The sequence below is a fragment of the Drosophila ananassae genome, chromosome 2R (assembly GCF_017639315.1).
Source record: "Drosophila ananassae strain 14024-0371.13 chromosome 2R, ASM1763931v2, whole genome shotgun sequence".
NCBI lineage: Eukaryota > Metazoa > Arthropoda > Insecta > Diptera > Drosophilidae > Drosophila > Drosophila ananassae.
The window spans coordinates 16,429,663-16,451,485 of record NC_057928.1 but is presented as its reverse complement, the minus strand read 5'-3'; the positions used below and the strand labels follow the sequence as shown (position 1 = coordinate 16,451,485).

The window sequence follows — 21,823 nt, the reverse complement described above, 5'->3', positions numbered from 1 at the left end:
ACTAGTGTTTTCAATTTTCTTCCCCAAATTATTTTCCAAATTACTATTTTATCTTTAATCAATTTTATTAATAATTGCAATAATTAAACTTGTATCTCTATTGTTTATCATCGATTGATTGATAAACCAATTAAGTTTTTTGATTTCATGCAACATCCGTCTTCCCGGGTCGAGCAACAAAATGAAAGTGAGAGTGCTTGCAGCCAGAAAACAAGTCCCCAAAAAACTATCCCCAAATAATCAGTCCATCAGTCCAAAAAAAGAGGAAAACCAGTTTCAGTAAAAAATACGAAAATCTCCCAGAATCAACGAAAGACGCTCTACGATTGACGACATTGAAGAATATTTATGAAAATTAATTCCACGCGAAAGTTTTTTTTTCGTGCGAGACCCGATCCAACACTCTAAATTATCATAACAATAATAATAAAATCAATGAAGTGAGAGAATTACTATGCGAATAAAGTAGATATTTAAATTTTATAAAAAAAAATCAAGAGTAATAAAAAAAAGAGCAAATATGAAATTAAGTAGAAAAAAAAGTAGTGGAAAAATTATGCAACTTTTTGCATTTGAGCCGTCGAAAGACAAGTACAACAAAAAAAAACAACTCTGATTGCGCGCTGTCCGCCCCTTTCACCTGTCTTTCTCTTCCTCTCTCTCCCTCTTTCACCCGACCAGGTAATTCTCTGCGCATGCGTCGCTGCCGGCATCGATGGCGCAACTGTGACGGGTTTTTTGTTGTTGTTGTTGTTTCTGCCTCTGTCGACTGCTCAGTCGCTGCTGCGCTTGAGTGCTTCGTTGTATTACATCGTTGTAGGAACGGTATGTACATCGCACTCTTCTTTTTATGGTTTGTTGCCATTGCTTGTTGTTGTTGTTGTTTCTGTCTCTTGTTGTTGTTGTTGTTGGTGAAGTGCAGAAAGTGTAACACTTTCGATTGTTGTGCTGTCTCTACTTGGTTTTAGTTGTTTTTCCTTTTATTTTTTTTTTGTTGTGGCTTGGTGTGCATTGAATTCATTCCGTATTTGCGCTCATTTGCATTTTTTTTCTACTTTTTTTTCTAGTTTTTAACTATTTTTAGTATATGTTTGTGTGTGTTTGTTTTATTTCTTCTACTATCTACTACTCTTTTTTTGTGTTTTATTTTTTTGTGGAATTAATTATGTGTGGGAAAATGTAGTGTAATTTTTATTTCCGGGTTGTTAGCATGAGAGGCTTTTGAATAGTATATTTTTTTTGGCTTAGATTTTTTTTTAATAGAAAGCAAAAGTCTAAATTTGACATAAATCTTTTAAGACATTTTTTAGGAAATATTACTCTACTTGGAAAATAAATAAATCTTCCATTTATTTACCAAAAATTATTTTATTTTTAGTCCAAAACATCCATCCATTTGTTGTTGGTTTAGAATTGTTTAAAAAACTTCTCAAAATTATGTGGTTTTTTTATGACAAAGTATAATGAAACTTTTCAAATATTTATGAAAAATAATACTTTGTACGATTTTGTGAATGATTTTTTCATTTTTGAATTAAATAAAAGATGAAAGCTTCCATTTGATCAATTTATTAAATACATTTTCAATAGTTTCTAGCTCTTTTCCCAATTTTATTAACCACTTAAATCTTAAAATTAAATTTTCTTTAAAACTGTAATTTTCTGTCACTAATCTGCAGATCCAGCTGTGCCATTTAATTCTTCCACCATTTCTCCAAGACCCCATATCTGAGTGGCTGCCTTAAATGCGATTTCCCTAACGGCGAAGCACCGCTTTCTTTCTGATTACGAAATTGATGGAAAATTATGAAAGACAGCCGCATATAGCATGGCAGATATTTTGCAATAGTTTAATTGGCCAAAGAGATGGAAAAGCTGGTGGGGGAAAGTGAAAAAATGCTCAGACAGTGTCTGAGTCTGAGAGACACAATTCGCTACATGGTTTTTCCATTCAACCCATTAGCTCAATTTCGTTTGGAAAGAAAGCCGAAGTAGTACGGCAGCTGGAACGGTTCGTTAATTAGCAGAAATAAGGAAGCGAAACCGATAATCATAGGTATCGCGTATCGTGTTGGCCTGGCTCTATCAAATTATAGACTCATGCCATACAGGTCTGAAGCGGCTGAAACACGAACAACCAGAGACATCAAAACCCAAATACAAAAAAAAAATTGCCTCAAATATGCAGAGCACGCTCCAAGGTGGAGAGGGGCGGTGGCGGTAAGTTGGGAGGAGGTAGGCGTGGTCGGGCCAAAACGTAATCAAAACACAGTAAATTCAATCAAAGTGCTTCTGGTCTTTGTTTTTTTTTTTTTTCTTTCTCGTCGTTTTTTTGCGACGACGTGTGAAACAGATCGCTCATACGCCTCGTGGTCCCGTACAAGCCGAACCAAAAAGCTCTCTTTCGGCCACTTTCACTGATTCAAGTTTCTCACCTGGCCGCCGTCGCAGCAATTCGCACGTTTTACCGTTGTACGAGCAGCGCGCATGTTGCGCAATCGCTGCAACCAGGCTTCGGTTTCGTGTGACTTTCAGTGTTTGTCGCAGCAAGGGGGGTGTGGTGGGTGTGTGTGAGCGGTGTGTGTGTGTGCCAAACAACAATAAATTGGCAACAATCTTGCGTTTGGCCAAGACGAGTAGCCACTAGGCGGGGAGCTTTGATTGAAATAACTGTAATACGTTGCATTTTGGCAGGCCGCCTATCTGGGTGAGTGTGTGACGCCTCGAGGTAGTGTCGCATTAGTGTGGTATCCCCCTCGGACATGTTTCTACTGGCGATGCACCTCCGCTGGCCAGTAAGCTTCCCCCCTCTGGGAGATAAACCAAACGAAAGGAAGTCATGAATGCGGAGATTAAGGCGCCACAACAAGCTCAAGTCTCTGAAAATATGAGACTTGGTTCCAGCAATAAAGAAATGATAGGAAAGTGTTTGAAATTTGACTTTTAAAGGGGGGGATTATTATATTATTTGATAGAGAATAGAAAACTATAAACTTCAATAGAAAATATGCCATTTTTTTACTATAAAATGATTCAAAAAGTATTAAAAATTAAATTATATTAATATTTTCTTTTCTCTTAACAACAAAACCTTAAATGCTTTCTTTCACATCTAAACCCTTTAAAATAAAATCTACAACTATTTTAGTTAATGAGAAAATATTAAACAAAAATCCCCAAACTCACACACATTGTTTTTTTTTTTGGCAACTTTCGAAATTGTACACTTTTTGATTAAGATAAAATTATATTTATTTCCCACTCTTTTAAGCTGAACTGGAACCCTTCAACATTTTTTTCTCCTTTTTCTCTTTTTTTTTTTTTAATTTCAAGAAGAGCCAACAGAGCCACAGAAAATATCAAAAACAAAAAAACTACCAAAAAAAAAGGCAAAAGAAAGAAATGAATTTAAAAACTGCCGAAAAAGTGAAAGTTAATTTTTGGTGATGTTGCTAAGCCGGCAGAGTAGCTGACAACGGCAATGTTGCTTGTGTTGTTGTTGATGTTGCCTTTTGGTTGTTGTTATAGTAGTCTGTATTGTTGTTGTTGTTGTAAGCGTCGGCGGCGTTTGCCTCAATGAAAGTAAAAACGCATTTTTCGGCAGCTAAAGACCAGCTTATGAATTTGATATTGTTGCCCCGGACAAACATATAAATTATGCGGCGCAATGTCAAACAAAAACAGATAAAAAAATTTGCCCTTTTGTTGCTTGTTTTCTGTTTATATTTTAATTTATTTTTTTTTTTACTTTTTTTTTGACAGATCAACTCTGGGCGATAACAACAAAAGGCCAAAAACGCCAAGAGGCCGAAGCAGGCGACTCTTAAATACATACTATTATAATAAAGCCAAAAAAAAAGAGTTAGCCGGAATATTTATACAAAAATATATATAGTATACAAGTATATATATTGTGGAGTATATATGGAAAGCACCAAAAAGTCAGAAACGAAAGTTGTCTGGAAATGTCGCGCCGAACAAGTTGTTGGTTTTTGGCCCTTGCCGAGAGCACGGCCTGGAGTCGAAAGCAAAAGTGATTGTGAAAAGCCACCAGAGTCAGAGCCCAGAGTCCGAAAGGTTTGAAAGTTGAGATACTCGTCGAGTATCCCCCTGCCCCAGTCTGCCTCTTTCTTGTGCCTGCCACTTGGCCTAACCTACCCCACGCGGAAATGTCAGATCCGAAAGCTCTGAGCACTGAACCCATAGAGCAGTCTTGCACCTCTTGCATGTTGCAGCCACCACCCCTCGTGGCGTGTCAGTTGTCTCCTCAATTAGACAGACCCCAAATATCCCCCAAAATCCCCCATATAGTGGCAGCAACATGTGCGGTTTTTCGCCAATCGATTTAAGCTGACTTTGTCACCGCATCAGGGTCGTATGCCGGGTTGGCTTTGGGGTGAGAATAATTAGCGAGGCGTACAATCAATTGCAGGAAGAGGCAGGGTAGCGACAAGGAAGCAAAAGAACTTAATGGATGAAGGTCATCAGCAATGGAAGGGGATTCTAGTTTCGGATTCTAGATACTTTTTATCAGAGCTAGAAGAACTAAAAGCTTTATTTTTAGTCAAAAATAGTAGCAATCTATAAGGTCTTTAAGGAGAGACTTAAACTTTAAATCGCATTCATAAATGTATCTGAAAATATATCTATCTATCTATCTGTATCTTTAATAAAAGTTATAAAACAACTTTATTTAAAAACTTGAATTATTTTTTTTACTTTTATGGCTGATTTCAGTTAACAATTGTGAAGGCATTTAGCCTGGCTTTAATAGCCTGCCATTCCCAAAAAGGCCATTAATGTTTTATGTTTTAATGCTTTCCCAAAAAAACATGTACTAGGTACTAAAAGATAGTAGTATCTACTATACTATAGCTATAGATACTATAGTATAGATATATATTCCTTATTATAACCTTAAAACCATTATCCAATGTTGCAATGCGAATTGAAAATCCATACCATTTAAATAGTTGGCGTGTTGCTTCCACAGTTGTTGCACCTGGAACTGGGTCCAGCGATTGTTGTCATCGCCATTATTGTTATTATTATTATTATTATTGTTGCTATTATTATTGTTGTTTGTTGTGTTATTATTATTGTTGTTGTTGGTATTGTTGATTACACCCACTAGACTGTTGACCAAACTATTCTCGTGCGCCTGCTGTTGCTGCGCCACCGTTGAGGCGGTGTTCACTGTGGGCGTGGCATTGTTGGCTGCCGTGAGATTTGCATTTGGTGTTGCTGGATTGTTGTTGTTGTTGTTATTATTATTACTATTATTGTTGTTGTTGTTGTTGAGGGAGGCATGGTTATTGATTATGATATTGAGATTGTTGTGATTGAGTATGGTGTTGTTGTTATTGTTGCTACTGTTGTTACTGTTGCCGGCACTGCTGTTGCTGTTCGCATGTTGCTGTTGCAGGTTGTTGGCTGCCACTGCAACCACTGCAGCTGCCGCATTCACATTCACATGCGCCAAATGCTGCAAGTGATGCTGCAACAATTGCGTTGGCGGTGGCAGAGTGCCATTTGCAACATTGTTGCCGTTGCTGAGATTGTTGATCAGTTGCTGCTGCTGCTGTTGCTGTTGCTGCTGCTGGTGTTGCATGCTGCCGCGCAGCAGATTGTTGTTGCAATTGCCATTGAGATTGGGATTGTTGTTGCTGGTGTTGTTGTTGTTGTTGCTGCCATTGTTGCTGTTGCCAGCCAACAAATGTGGCAGATTATGCACCACCTGCAACGGCAAACTGCTCAACGGTGGCAAGGCCGCTGTCTGCGACATGTTGCCTAGCAGTTGTTGCTGCTGGTGTTGCTGCTGTTGCTGTTGCTGCTGCTGCACATTCTGCAGCAATTGCAGTTGATTTTGTTGATGTTGCAGGCCGTGCTGTTGCTGTTGCTGCTGCTGTTGTTGTAGCGCCAATGCTGGCGGCGGCATTTGATAGTCCATTCTCATTGCTGAGATCACAATTAGCTCGGCTCTTTCGTTTCAATTGCAAGTTACTTATTGCATATATCACTCAGTAGTCCATGTTGCACGTCACTGTTTCTTGTTTTTTTTTTCTGCCTGTCTGTCGACTTAATTAACAACAAAATTTGAAATGCGAATCGGATTCAAAATAGTAGCAGTTTGCAAAAGCTTTTATCGCACGCGCTGTTACTGCTGCTGCTGTTGCTGCTGCTGCTGCTGTTGCTGTTGCTGTTGCTGCTGCTGCTGATTCTAATTGCTCGATCACCCCCGCACAGCAGCAACATTAGCCCAAAACAACAACAATAGCAACAACTATAGTGGCTAGAACGAGAGCAGCTTTGCGAGCGAGCTTACACTCACCAATACCTCGAAACAAAAAATACTCAGAATGCTTTAGCTTAGTTTTTTATTTTTCTTTTTTATTTTTTATTTTTTTGCATTTGCAATTTTTTTCTATTGTTTGTTTTGTTTGCTTTTTCTATTATTACGCTTTGCTGTTGTTGTTGCTTTAATTTGTTGTCAACTATTCCGCGTACTGAGCGTCGTTTTGTTTCATTTTCTATCTATCTATCTGTGTATCTTTGTATCTTTGTAAATATGAGTGTGTGGTTGTCTGTGGGGCTGGGCCGTCGTTTTGTTAAAGGGGTTCCGTTCTCGCTGCCCGCCGCTTTTGAATGAGAAAAGTTTGACCTTGACGGCGGGCTACAACAACAAAAAAAACTAAACAAAATGTTTTATTTTTTTCTATCTTTTTTTCTGCTATGCGTTTTTGCTATTTGTCAGCCTGATCGTAGCTACAGTTGCTGTTATTGTTGTTGTTTTTGGTTCTATATACTATATAGTATCCAATTCTTTTTTCTTTGATAAAAATTTGAAATATTATTAGCATTTATTTATCGTCTGATTAAGTATTCGTGGTATCTGTTTTATTTTTGATAAGAATTTCTATATCTTTCAAGTCAAGTTATATATATAAAATATACATTTTAGGATCTAGTTCTTTTGACAGACTTTTATGAGTTTTTTTCTCGAATTTATATATATATATTTATTACTTTTTTGTGGGCAAACTTTGAAGCACTTTTCTTGTTTCTGCTTGGCAATATATATCTTTATTTTAATATATATTTTATATTATTTTTTGTTGGCCAAAAATTCACTTTTTTGAGATCATTTTCTTTGTCAAACACTTCACAATACTTTAATATTTTTTAATTCCAGTGGAGATCTCCTGGTAAGTGGGTGGGGGTGGTGGCTATTAGGAAGGTAGGCCTGCTCCTTTGGTCAGAAAATAACGGCGAATAAAGGAAACGAAAGTTCACAAGTTCGCACGAATTCGAAAGCGCCGTGCTAAAGACGAAGACACGCGTCGTATACGTATTTTTTTTATGGCTTTTCGGCTTGTATTTGTATTGGTGTGTGAGTGAGCGGACGAGCGGGTGAGTGAGGGGGGGCTGGATGGTTGAATTTATTTTGTTTCGGTTTGGGTTTTTGGTTTTCAGTTTTTTTGTTTTTTTTTTGGTGGAGAGCCGTGAAACCGAACCGGTGCCGCCGGACTGCGAACGTTGAGTGAACGCGCGCGTCGCCAGTGCCATGCAACGCAGCTTCGCGCGCAGACCATCAGCAGAGAAAAGCAGAGGAAAGCAGCCGCCGCAGCAGCAGCAGCGCAGACGAGGAAGGGTAAAAGCAAACGCAAAACCCCACCAGAGCTCCACAGCGCTCAACGCTCAAGACGCTCAAAATAAAAGCCCCACGAATTGGGGCCGAGGCGACTGCGCAGCCGGCAGCGCCAGAGCCAAACTTGAAACCGAAAGCATGAAAGCACTCTCTCTCTCCCCCCATCACCAGACCGCCCAGCCCCCCCGCTGGCCGCTAGCTTTTTTGCGCATTCCGCCTGTTTACTTTCTTTCGCGCAGCCTGCCAAAGTTCGGCGCTGCTTCAGTTGTAACGCTTCGCGGGAGCTGCGCTGCCGAACGCCGGCGTCGACGTCAATGCGGAAGCAGATTTTCAACAGCCAGCGTCGCCGCCGGCAGCAGCAGCTCTGTTTTGAGCGTTTCAAGCCCCGAAAAGCTTTCGTTTCATTTGTTTGAGTGGATTTTTTAAGCTTCAGACGGGTTTTCTTCGTTTTAAAAATGTATTTATTTTTTAGATTAATTTTTAAAACAATATATGAGGCGAAGAAAATAAATTTATATTTTTAATAGGGTTTAATAAACCATTTAATTTTCATTGAATAAAATAATTAAAATATTTAAACCCTATACTTGCAGAATTTTTTTGAAAATCCATACTTCTTCAAATCTCCCCTTTTTTTCGATAAATGTTAGTGAATGAAACAAAGCACATTCTTACCAGGAAAATGTTTAGCAAAAACATAAAAACAATCAATTTCACAACGAAATTGCAATCACAATCCAAAACATGATGCTTACCTGGAAATAGAGGAAAAAAAGAGGGGAAAAATTGTTAAAAATGTATACATCATTTTATTTAATAATTTAGATTGTTGAATTGTAGAATATAGTGAGAATTAATTGAGTGATATTTGGTTTTGTCAAGGGTGGCGGAAATTTCCCATGCATGGGACATGGGGCTGCCCTCCCACCAGCACTGACATTTATCCATTTTAGCGTTTTCCCGCTTCCCACACAACCAATTTCATACAAATTATTCATTCTGCCTTTAAAAGGTCATTTCCAGTATTTTCAATAGCGAATTTCACCTCTGAATGAAAAAATAAAAACAATCATACATAGGTATGATTGTAAGCCACCCACACATTTCATTTTTTGTCAGTTTTCATTTTCCATTTTCCATTTGGCATATGCATTTCCATATCATCTGCCATAAAAATCTCATCAGCCTAATTCCGAAATCTAATCAAACCAAATGCATTTTCTCAACGTTGACCAACTGAGGTCAGGTTTTTGTCGAAAAAAAATAGAAGAAATGGTGGCAGTTTAGTCGCGCTTTTCAAAAGGATTTATGCCAAAGTAGATCAAAAGGGTGAAAGGATAACCCAAAAAAAAGGGAAAATGAACAAGCCCCTTTGACAAGCGAAATGCCAAAAATACATGTATAATTGATATTAAATTTTCAATTTAACGGCATATCAAATAATTTTCTAGTTCTAATTGGCATTACAAAAAAAAAGGGGAAAACAAGTACTCCCGTAGGAAAATGAATTATACAAGACTCGTACCAGAGTCGTAAACTGATAAGATACATGGGTGTATTGTGTGTGGAAGTACTTAGCAGTACTGTGCTATTTGCCAATAAAAAAATAATCTATCCGACTTCGTTGAAACGCAGTTTGGCCTAGGTCGCAAATTATTTGGTTGATCAAAATAGTGGGGGGAAAAAAATGTTAAATGCGAATTCTCTTGCGGTAGGGCATTCGAAGGGATTGCTAATTCAACTTCAGAGGCAATGGCAGATACATTTCAATTTCAATTCAGGCCGACACAGACGTCAGCTGCTATATATATATTTTTTATATATACATTGTAAGTGCTATAAAGTCACTCATTCGTTCAGCTCACGTGTGCGCGGCAAGCTTTTCTTGGCATTTGCGCCTCACAAGCTCGCAACTGCTACGAGAGGCTGAGTTTCGAGTCACTGACGTCGGATGATATCAGCCAGCGGGATGCAGATAGACATTCTACAGACCCTTCTATATCGACACTTTGCAACGGAATAGTCACTTCTCTCTAGAGTCGCGAGTTCCCCTCGAAACAATCTCAAAAATAATTAAAAATTCACACAACTAGTCATACATCTAATCAGTTGTTTACTATTTTAATTAGAAACAAGACCACAAAGGGCCAATAGGGACTTTGAACTTTAGAATTTATAAGAAAATAATAATTGAAAAATAATACATTTTTTAGCGAAAGATTATGAACATTTTTTATGCATATTTGAAGGGAAAATAAAGACTTACTGCCTAAATCTTTTAGGAAAAAGTTTTTTGATAATGAATTCCGGGAAATATTTAAATATACATCATTAGGTGACATATTTATTCTTTATTTAAATTGAAAATCTATAAATCTATATACTGAAATTTCACAATAAATATTTCTTTCTTTCCAGAAACCATAAATAAAGGTCACCATTGATTTTTGAGTTTAGTTTCTTCTTGGAAATGATATTTTCAGACTATGGGTTTATGATATAAGACAAAATTAATCCCTCTAAAAGAATTTAATTTATTAAACTATTAAAACTAACAATTAAAGTAATTAACTGTCTATAGATTTAAATTATAATTAAAATATACGACCTCCCTTTCTCTAAAACCCAAAATCTCTCCATCATCTCACCTGAACTCGATGGCTGAAATCGCGCCTTGAGGCTGTTCAAATGATTCTGATGCTCATTGGCGATTACCGCAGCTGCCACAGCATTTGCCACATGTTGCACGGAGGATACATTGTTGTTATTATTATTGTTACTGTTGTTGTTGTTGCTACCACTATTGTTTTGTCCGGGATTTGGACCGTTACCATTTTGCCCGCCCACAGAGGGATTATTGTTGCCCCCGGGATTCGCTGCAGAATTCTGAGCTCCACTTGCAACAGCCGCTGCTGCTGCCACCGCGGCATTGCTCTGGGGATCCATGAAGGAGTTGCGCTGATAGTGCTGGTTCTCCTGGTAGATCCTTTGGTACGCCAGCGTCGGCAGGGTCCACGAGTTGTTGGTCTTGTAGTGGAAGTTGCCGCTGCCGAAGATCGAGTGCGGGTTGGTGTTGTTGCTGTTGTTGTTGCCGTTGTTGGTGGAAGCGGCGGCGGCGGCAACGGCCGCGGAGGAGAGTGTGTGGGCCAGTTGGGCGGCGTGATGTTGCTGCTGCTGAGCGTGTTGTTGTTGGTGATGGTGTTGCTGCTGCTGTTGTTGCTGCTGCTGCTGCTGGTGGGAATGGTGCTGGTGCTGGTTATGGCCATGATGTTGCTGCTGTCCATGCTGCTGATGGAGTGCATGCGGTTGCTGCTGTTGCTGCTGCTGCTGCAACACGGCAGCTACATGCTGGTGATGTGCGTGCTGCTGCTGTTGCTGCAAGTGCTGTTGGTGCTGCTGCTGTTGTTGCTGCTGTTGCTGCTGCTGTTGTTGCTGGTGGTGGTGCAATGCCGCCTGTTGCTGCTGTTGCAAGGCCCACACGCCACTGGACCCACCACTGCCACCTCCGGCACTGCTCTTTCCTGAATCATTGCTGCTCACGCTGCTGCGATGATTATCCAAATTGGCCGAAGATCCTGTCATGCTGCCGTCGTTGCCGCTGTCGCTGTTGCCGCTGCTGCTGTTGTTGCCACTGTTGTTGTGGTTATTGCCGCCACCGCTGCCGTTGTTGCTGCTGCTGCTGTTGCTGCTGCCGCCGCTGTTAGTGACAGCCGCTGCCACCTGAGAGTTGAGTTGCTGGAAATACTGCGATAAGGTGGCATTGGCATGCTCCTGGGCGAAGAAACTGGTACAGGAATTGGTGTCCGACGACATATTGTCTTCTCACTGGGGTTCTCTTTCTGGGTCAAGGATCTTCACTGGGTCTTTCACTGGGTTCGAGTGAGTTATTGGGGTGACTTAGGTGATCACCTCCTTGTGCTGGACGTGGTTGAACTTGCTGCTGAGCAGAATGAACTTTGGGCCTCGACCAAAAGTTGTGCGCATTGTCTCTCCACGAAAAGCACTGATTTTGTTCACTTTCTTGATTATTTTATTATTAGTTTGTTATATTTTTTGTAGAATTTAATCTTTGGGTCTTTGGGTGGTGCCCTTTTAAATCGCCCACATCTGAAAATATTGTGCTTTCATTTGAAAACCCAGATTAGTGTTGACCACTTTTTTGTCGCGTATTTTTTTCACATTTTTTAAAGCCAATTGATAGCCAATTTGTTGTCGCTAATGAACAGGTGATCGAGGGGTGGAAAATGTTTTAAATGATTCAGTACAAGGAAGCAATTGAGGATGAGTGACGAACAGGTATTCGAGTATTTGAGTATTTGATAGTGATAGTGATAGTGATAGTGTGACTGATAATGGCTTCTGGTTGGTTAGTCGATGTGCTTGTTTTTCGTTTGCCCATGAAATGCACTTTGTTTGCGTCTATTTTTGTGTGATTTTTATTTAGTTTCCTCCATTATTTTTTATTAATGATCATGAAGAAGATAGGGAATAAGAAAAGGCATTGTATGTATTGTTCATATATATATTGCTCTTTCTTGTAGTTCAATTAATTTTAATAATAAGAAGGCTTTACGTGATTAGTTTTTTTTTTAAATACAATTATTTATCAATTAGTTACTTTTAGGAAAAACTTTTTGGAAAAACAAAGTAAATTCTTATTTGCCAAATCAATTGAATTATTTGTAGATTCTCGGACGGTTGTGATTCATCTCTCAGCCTTTTGTGGAAGGAATACCTTTTCTTATTCTCAGATTTTGTTGCTGCTTAGAAATGAGATCGTATTTTGCATTTGGTTTTTTGTTTTCGGGTATTCTTTCTGGGTTTTGTTGTTTTGTAGAAAAATTAAAATTAAATTAAACTGTTTGGGAATTGGATCCGTAACTTTGGCGCCGCTGGATGAGATATATAGAAGATCTCTCTCTCTTTCGAGATTGATCTATTTTTCCTTTTTCTTCCAATTTGTATATATCCGTTTGGAAACACTCTTTATTTTTTCAAAATATTTATATTTCACACACAATCACTGGTTGTATTTCACAATTATTTTTTCACTTGAAAAATATTTTCATAAAGTTCGATTAGAACTTTTTTCCTTTTTTGCAATTTAATTATTGCTTTGAGAAATCGAAATCGGAATCAATTTCAATTAATTTGTTTTGTTTTTCCTTGAGTAGCTGGTGGAATATGGCTTTTCCCGCTCGACAAGGAAACACGGAACGACCAACGACGATTTTCACATGAGAACGCGATGAGACAGAATGCCGGCCGAGCCGATTTTCTCGGTCTCGGTGTCCGTCTCTGGCCTGCCTCTGCCTCTGCCACAGTCGCAGTCGCAGTCGCAGTCGCAGTCGCGGTCGCCGGCGCTGCCAGCACTCTCTCCCACAGCCAGCTAAAAAATTGCAATTTTCTGCAAGTAAGTCGCCTTACGTAAAGGGCGGCAGCGGCAGTGTCCTCTCCCCCGCTTGTAATAATTGTTTTTCTGCCGTTTTTATCACTAAAAAATATTTATTTGTGCACCTATACTACATTTGTTTAAAGAAATATATTTATATATATTACCCGGGGGTAGGCTGAAGGGTAGCCAGAGGAGGCGTCGCAGCGACAGCGACGCTGACAGCGCTGTCGGCGCAAAGTCACGCGGATTTCAATATGACCCAAAGCCCACTGTCTAGCACAGTTCTAAGCACGTGTTGCGGACACACCGGCCACACACACACCGCCAACTTAATTGAGAGAGTGAGAGCCAGCGGGAGAGAAGTGCACGTTGCGGTGCGCTTGCAGTTGGCATACTAACAGATACAATCACACAGATATAGATACAGATACAGTATAGTTGTAGGCCCACCGGTAGATAGAAAACAAATGAAGATACAACCTCACATCGCGAAAATTCCAGACTCTTCTCTCTCTCTCGTTGTCTCTGTCTCAGTGGTTTCCCCTTTACAGTTACAATGGACACACCATGCCACCGGTATAGCCCACCATACCACCAATAAGTACATATGTATCCCCGCCATCAAATGACAAGTGCGTGGCTAATATTCGGCTTATTCGGCACTGATGCGTCTGCAACACGTGACGTATGCGTAATGTGCTCGTCCAGACTGCCTCTCTGTGCCACCAACTAATTAACGCTGCGTCATTGGAAGTAAGCAGATCCCTCCAGAAAGCAGAGAGTGGAGGCCTGGGGGAGTATTATTCGAGGGGGTTTTGGTATTTTTTTGGAGTGGATCGGTAAATACCAAGGGACTGCGTAGTATAGTCCACAGGGCGTATACTCGATATCGACGACAACGACGTGCACTTAAAATCGCAAACCAATTGCCGTAGGTCATGAAATTTTCTTGGAATTTGTTAGATATGCTTAGACTATTCTATTGCAATTATTAACATACGCCATTATATTTTAATTAATGAATAAATGAGTTTTTTTTTTTATTTTTGGCCTAGGTCGTGGAATTCTCTTGGGGTTTTTGCAAAGTCCGGGTTTCAGTTTTTATTTCAAATATGAGTAATTTTCAAATCTTTATTATATTTTAAGCTCTTATTATATAAACTATATAATAATATGAAACCTTATCCAATAAAAGCCTTCATTCTCATTTTTATTCATCATAAAACTGAAAGCCCTGCCCAGAATATAGCCTTCAATATTCGAATTCCACCCTCCCAGTAACCGTTTTAACCTTTTCTATTATTTGAAAACAATATACCTTTATGGCACTTGAAAAACTTAGTCACCCTTAAAACCCTTCAACTGAAATAGCCGCACAATCGGAGTGAAAATCATGCTTTAGTTGCCTGCTTCCCAGGGCATCAAGTATACGCCCTGTGGTTCGGTGCAACTATTTTAAGATCGCCCCTTCGGAAAAGACGGAAAAGCAGAGCAACAAGTCATAATTTTAAACTTCGTGTCCCGAAAACGGGACTCGGCTCCTGCCAATGGCAGAAGGATGTGTGGCTGGGGCCTGCTATTGGCCAGGCTTATATGCCGAGCAATCGGCTAGCTTTGAGCCAATCGGAGCAACAGGCGAAAAAAAAACGGGGGCGAAAATCGCAGCTCTGCTGGCGCTGGCGTTGATGGCGCTGTCGACGCTGGCAGTGCAGTCGGCGAAGGCAGCGGTGGTGCGGCGTTGTCAGGTTTTCTGTTTGTTTTGTTGGCAGTTGTTGTATTTTGTGTTATCACGTTTCGCTACCACGTGCGCCGGCCCCTGTTTGCAGTTGGATATGGGTGTGTGTGAGTGCTTGTGATTATACTGTGAGTACGCGCCCTCACAGATACAAGAGACACAGATACACACACACATATGCCATACCAACTGGCGCTTCGACGGATGAATGAGCCCTGAGAGAGCGGGAGAACTCACAAAAACAAATCCAAACGAGACGATGTTGAAGACGTTGTTGGTTTCCCCGTTCTCGGGTTTATAAATAGCAATTTAAACCATCACACACACAACCACACACACTCAGATCGAATCAATGACTCACACACACTTGCATCTAAGGAACAACAACAACAACAACAAAAAATATACAAAAATAATAGGAACAACTGTATGCACAGAAATGAAAATAAAATAAATTGTGCAGAATAAATATCGGAAGCGGTCAGCGGAATAGAAACAGAAAGTAAACAAAGTAATTGTTGCAATTGCGATTGTTAGAGGGCGTGGAAGTTGTTGTGGAAATTTTGCATCTTGGCCATTCAATCACAGCCTCAATCAGACACTTTCCTGTTTACTTTGTCTACGAGACCCGTCTAGGGTTCTGCTGGCCAAGTTCGCAGCTGGGCGGGAGTTGGGCCGGAGGGAGTGAGCTCTGGTATGGCGACGTTCGAGTCATTATACACGTGTTTAGTGCACCAGGTCGTAAATTAACATTTTGCTAAATAATTATTTAGAAATGCTGAAATGTTTAAACGCTTTTTACGACAGCTCGACTGGCTTATTAAAGGCCCGCAACCAGTTGACCTAGATAGAGCGGCTAAAATGGTAGCGAAAAAAGGGCTGAAAGGGCTAGTTTCTGGGCCTAAAATATTTGCTTAAAATAATTAACTTTAAGAGCTTGATTTTTAATTGGAAATAATCAAGAAATTATATAAGTTTTCTATGAATTTTAATCAAGAGGGGACTTTTTTTTACATTGGAATAGGTCAGTATATTTCTCTTTTATAACTATGATCCTAAAACACTCTCTTTATAGAACCTTATTCATTTAGAATTTAAAATATTTATAACCAAATCTAAACCCCTTTTTTATCGAAACGACATTCCTACCTTAATTAAAATAGCCAAAGTTTAATGGTTTTATTAGAACAAGTTAGCGGGAAATAAAAATTAATAGGCGGGCTGCTTATCAGTGGAAGACCTGGCCAATACCGGTTGGTTCGCCCGCCGCAATCTACTCCAGCACTATCAACCCACACTATAAGCCAATAAACTTTAGAATATCTCCACGACCAGACACCAGCCGTGGCTAAGGAAATCAGGTGAAATCAACTAGTACAAAGTTGAAGTTTAGCAATCGGAAATTGATTTACGTAATTGAGGAGAGATTGAGGGGCGTAGAGGAGGAGCGGTATTGAGGGGGGGCGAAACCCCATGTTTCTGGTCCTATCACCTGGCACTTTGGACTTGAAATTCGAGTAGAAACAAAAAAAGCTGAAAAGAAATCGCAGCCCTGCTGCTGACGTCGCCTGGCCAAACATGTGACCCCGCCAGAGCGTCGTCAGAGCGAGCTGGAGATGAAAAAGGTGAGAGCAAAGCAAGAAACAAACAGGTACAACGGGGTGGAATTTTATTTCAATTCGAATTATAGTCATGGGCTAAATCAGCGAAAAATTCGATTTAATTGTCAACGCGGCGTATGAGCAATGTCCAGGGAAACGCTTAATAAACGACACTCTGTGCACGTGTTCCAGCCACCAGTTTCCCGCCCGATGATGAGCTAAAATGTTTGAATAGTCTGCTGGGGGCGGGTGGGCGTCAGGCTTTGGCGGGGGTGGCCAGGGGGGTGGCTTCCCAGTCGACTGCCAGACAAGTTGCCTGCAAAAAAAACAAAAAAAAAACAAAACTGGCGCTGAACTGGAACTGACACTGAGAGAGCGCGGGCTCCAAAGAGAACGAAAGCAAACTCGAAGCTTTCTGGGGGGCTAAGCTTTGGGTTTCAGTTTCAACAAGGTAGCCGCCAGAAGGCGCCAAAAGTCCAAAGCTTTCAAGCACAGTGGTGCGAACAGTATACTTTCTTTGAAGATTTTTTTAAGCTTTCAATAGGAAAACAAAAATAAATTTTTGAATATAAAGGGCAATACAATAAAGTGACTCATTTAGAAGTGAATTAATACTAATTAAATTTTAATACAAATATTTGGTGCAAAAAATAGATGTTTATACCAAAACTCTAGTAATTATAAGGAAATGGGCCATTTACATATACTTTACTCTAAAGGTTGAAAAATCTTAATAAAAATTTATGCATTACAAGTTCATTAATTTGCTCAAATTAAAATATCTTTTTAGAATTTTTTAAGATTAAAATTTAAAATTTATGATTCACTTTAGATAATTTAAAAACCTCTGGTAGAGGTAAATTTCCATTCCTCATAGTAATAACTAGTCAGATCTAGTTTTATTAATTGTTTAAAACATTAAAATACCACCACTTAGTACATCTCTCCACACTTAACCCAATTTAAGCCAAACAGAGCGAGAACATTATTTGATAGGCATGAATTAAAATAGTTTTTTGTGTTTATTTTTAAACGCGATTCATTCAGAAAATGTCAATGGTTGCAATGGTTGTCAGTAACAGACGCCAGAGGGCGCTTTCGAGAATTGAAAAAACAAATTGGATTTCAACTCTAAGACTTTAGAAGTCTGTCCAAAAAACTAAAATAAGGCAGCTGCTTTAAAGCCAAATCCCAATATATTAAACATCAAGAAAGTTGTAGTCTCTTTGGATACATATACACATTTGTATTTAAACGTATTTTTGTATTCAGATTCCATTTCATGTAGTTTTTTGTCAGAAGCGAAGGAATTTCTAGACACTTTGTCTTCTGACAGTTCTAAATGTGTAAAAACGGAAAATCAAAGGCATTTTCCACGCGAGTCTGTTTTACTCAATTTACGCCCTAACAACTAAAAATATAATTTTCATATTTAAATATAACACATACAGTGGGGATATATTTTTGTGCTTGTACTCGGAGGCGGTATTATTTCATGTGATGATCGAACAAATTGTTTCCACAAAAAACTTACTCAATGACAGTTTCCTGCGTTTCGCTCTCAATAAGCCCGTAATGGAAATTAACCCTTTGTTGTCAGAAATGATGTAACCGGGTTTTCAAATTGTCGGTCACATGAAAACTACTTCGTACTAGTAAAAATTTTGTTGCCGCTGCATCTACACATCCCTCATGCCCCACGCTCCACTACATTTCGCCCCCTGTGAGTGGCGTTAATTGAGCTATTTATTGTTGTTGTTTTCCACTTTTTCATTTTTTTTCTCAATTCTTTTTTTTGTAATTGCCGACGAGTGTTAATTAACTAAGCTGTCGGTTAGCATATAAAGTTGAAAGTGGAAACGTAATGTTGGGCAAAAGGCAAGTAAATGTGTACATGACGGCCTTTAAAATTGTAATTTCTAGGAGTACTAGTTCCATCATACATAAATTTTAATATTCAACTATAACATCTTGACATTATCTCTCAAACATTAAGTCATCTGACTTCTATAGCCTCGTATGATTGCATATTTCTAATAAAATTCCCCACTGGCTATAATCATCTTTCATTAAAAATTACTCACCCTTTCAAGTTTCAAGTCAAAGCAAAAAATATAAATCTATAATTTGGCAAACTCACCTGTAAAGAGAATAAGAGAAAATCTTAATTAAAATACAGACAAATAAGAGGAAGGAAAATTTATGTAAAATTTTTAAAGATATTTTCGAAAAATGTTGAACTTTATTCACAGAAAAAAAACCTAGAATCCCAATCAAGAAAAACATGAATGTTCATTTCTGAAAAAAAATGTCTACAAGGAAAACATGACAAAAGGTAAGAAAGTGCCCTGAAAGCCAAATGGCAATCAATTGAAACATAAAATTCATTTGCCAAAATGTATCGAAAAAAAATATGCACATTCTTGGTGCGAGACTATTTTCATCACACTGTTCTTTTTTGACACTTTTCCAAGTAATTAACAACATCGGCCCCGACAATAATTGCAATTGCCAAGAAAAATGTGAACACTTAAATGCAAAAAAAAAAAATAAATAATATTAAAAACAAATATAATGTTTTTATTGATATAGCTGTGGGAAAAATGGGTGTTGTGCATTTTTATTAGCTCATTAAGATAGCAAACATATTTTTGCCATTTGGCAGATGATTAGAGGAAGCCACATTCCACATACGCCCTGTTCGCCCAGTTGTAATATTTCATAGTAATAGATCTACTCCCCCATCCATTCCCTTACTACCCCCTCTCCAAATGCAATTTCATTTTTGATCAAAGGCAAAAATTGAATTTCCCAAACCATCTGCCGTGGCCAGAAAATTGTGTTTCATATTTGGCAGAAATTTTTTCGAGAAATAATTCAGAAAAGATATTCGTCCACAGACAGATCTCATTCAGCCTCCATTCCATCTTTAAAGTTTTTATTGCAAAGTTTTATTTTCCTTGGCGTGGCGCAGGTGTATTGTATTTACTTTCGAGTGGGCGGACTTTTTCCCATTAGACCATTTTCCCAGTTGGCTATTCGGCTGTTTGGCCCGGGAAAAATGTTATTTTTTTCCCTCAAAATACTTTTATATTTCGCTGTTGGCCCCATAAATCCCATGAATCTTTTTAGCCAACTAGAAATTAATTAGCCAGCAAATTAGTTGAAATTGGTATTTTATTTAGGTGGCTTTCCGGCACACAATCAATATTTTTAATTGCTTGATTTATTCATTTAATTGGGAATCCTTTTCTCTTAGAGAACAGTATGTATAAAGGCGCGAAAAAGGCTTCGCTGGCAACGGAAAACCAACATTTTCGTCCTCAAACACTTTTCTTTCGCCCCACAGGCATTTCCCTTTATTCTTTTATACGAAAAGCCAACAATTGCTTTGATTTTCCTGGCATTTTCCGGCATTGGCCAACCAAACCGCAACTTAATTGAAATGAAAACCAATTTTTAATGAAGCAAACCATGAAGCGACACCAGACTGATGGAAAACTGTAGGTGGTTGAAGGACGTTAGGTGGTCTGGTGGGTGGCATTTTCATTTTACAGTTTTCCCTTTTGTTTTTCCTCCTTTTCTTTCTCCTTTTTCTTTTTTTTTTTTTAGTTATCGTTCTGGGTCCAACATTGTCGCTACTGCTGCTCTCATTGCTGCTTTAAGTGTTTTTTGTCCGTCAGTGTTTCTTTTTTGTTTCTTTCAATGAATTGAGTGGGGCATACACCATACACCCACCCCCCAGATAGCCCCCGTCGCAACCCATCTGCATCCGCAACAGCCCCACAATTTCCTTCATCCTCCCTCCGAAAGGCCAGCCATGAATCGACTTTCATCAAAACCGTTTCGCAGTCTCTTATGCAAATTTTCTTTCATTTTTTTGCAGCAGCTCTTTCAATTTGAATTTTCGTCTTCCTTTTTTTTAGTGGCCACTTGACGAATGCGTTTGCATCTCACTTTTTGATACCCAGGCCATGGGAAGTTACTAGCTCTGGGCAATTGAACTTTGACCCTCTAGTTGTTGTTCAAATATTTGTCATAAAGTAAAGTCAAGTTTTAAAATAAATCTAAGCTTTAAAGAACCTTTTTTGTATGTTGAAATTTTTTTTATATTTTTATGTAAGGGTATGGTTTATAGTCGGCTACTTTTTTGGGTTTAATTTCCTTCTCTTAAATTTTATTTTAAAAGCCTGGCAATTTACATTATTATGGCGCTCGTCAAGGCAAAAAAAGTAAGAGTTCCTTTTTTATTTGCTAAGCTAATTAACAGAATATGTCGATTGCTATTTGATTAGAACCCGTCCGCCACCGCTCCACCACCACCCAACTCCCTCCTCTTTTTTTGTGGCACCGCTCATGATGTTGCCCCCACCTCCCCGCGCACCTCTTTGTTTCCCTAACAAATTAAGTCAATTTTTTGGCAGCTGCCTCAGCTCGTTGTGTTGCTGCTGTTGTTGGCTCAAATTAATGCATGTCTCTCAGCTCGCCTCTTCTCGGCGTGTTAATTGAATAAAAAGCATGTGTGTAGCAGAAAAGGGGCTATTTTGTAGGGGGAGGTATATATGGGGCGTGGGGCAGGGAGGGGGGCAGGTCTTGGAAGCGAAATAGTTGAGCACGCCTTGCTGCTCTCGAGAGCTGCTGTTCACGTCCATACATACAGATGAGTCCACCAGCTGTGACCCCCAGCGCTCCACACCTTTTTCACCTGGCTCATCTGGACCACACACCCAACCACCCACTCTCTTCTCTCACAGAGAAAATAATTCAAGTGTGAAATTAATCTTTAAGTTTTAATCTTAAAGGGGTTTTTGGTTTTGATTTAATTTTCTTTTAATATTTAAATGAGCTTTTAAAGACTTATACTAGTTAAATAGCAGAACATTCTAAGTAAATCCTTTTAGATTTTACAAGAAAATAATTATTTTTTTTAAATAAATTTAGCCAAAAAATACTTCGATGTTTGTTTTAAAAAGTTTCATTTTTGGCTCTTCTAAAATAAATGATTTTCTTTTAATAATACCTTTTATTTCAGAACAATCATAATTTTCAAAAAGAGGTTCTTATGAGATCTTTGCAATAATTCGTATAAAGTGTATAATTGCTATTTAAACGAACTGATGTAAGAATAGATAGTAAAAATAAATATCTCTACTTTCTTTCAAGATGTAGTTCTTAAAAACATTTATTTAAAGACTAATCAGAGAGATGTTTGGCATTACCATAGATTAATTCCATAAATATATTAACCATTTTATAAAACACAAACTCTACCTATATCAAAAACTAGCTGAGATAGTTTTCCTTCCAGTGCAGCCACCTGACCCACCAGGTATCCATGGCTCAAGCCCCGCTCTCTGTCGTGTGCATCTAATAAACGCAAATTGACAACGAGACCCGAGGGGCCCGAGAGGAGATGAAAAGGAGGAGCTGGGACGGCCAAGAGG

At 38.9% G+C, this 21,823-nt stretch overlaps 1 protein-coding gene across 14 annotated transcripts in view; it reads right to left on the bottom strand.

Moving 5' to 3' along the window:
* LOC6506783 (hepatic leukemia factor) overlaps positions 1-21,823 on the bottom strand; it is a 53,778-nt gene that overhangs the window by 6,110 nt on the left and 25,845 nt on the right. For 2 of the 14 annotated variants that reach the window (XM_032454694.2, XM_014909417.3), the window contains exon 1: positions 10,297-12,901. The exons of 6 other annotated variants lie outside the window; for them this stretch is intronic. In XM_032454694.2, coding sequence (XP_032310585.1) covers positions 10,297-11,461 — 1,165 coding nt within the window. In that variant the 5' untranslated portion in view covers positions 11,462-12,901. Of the gene's footprint in view, positions 1-4,962; positions 7,811-10,296; positions 12,904-21,823 lie in introns of those variants that run through there. 6 more of the 14 variants (XM_044714879.1, XM_032454697.2, XM_001957211.4 and 3 more) reach the window with 5 other exon arrangements.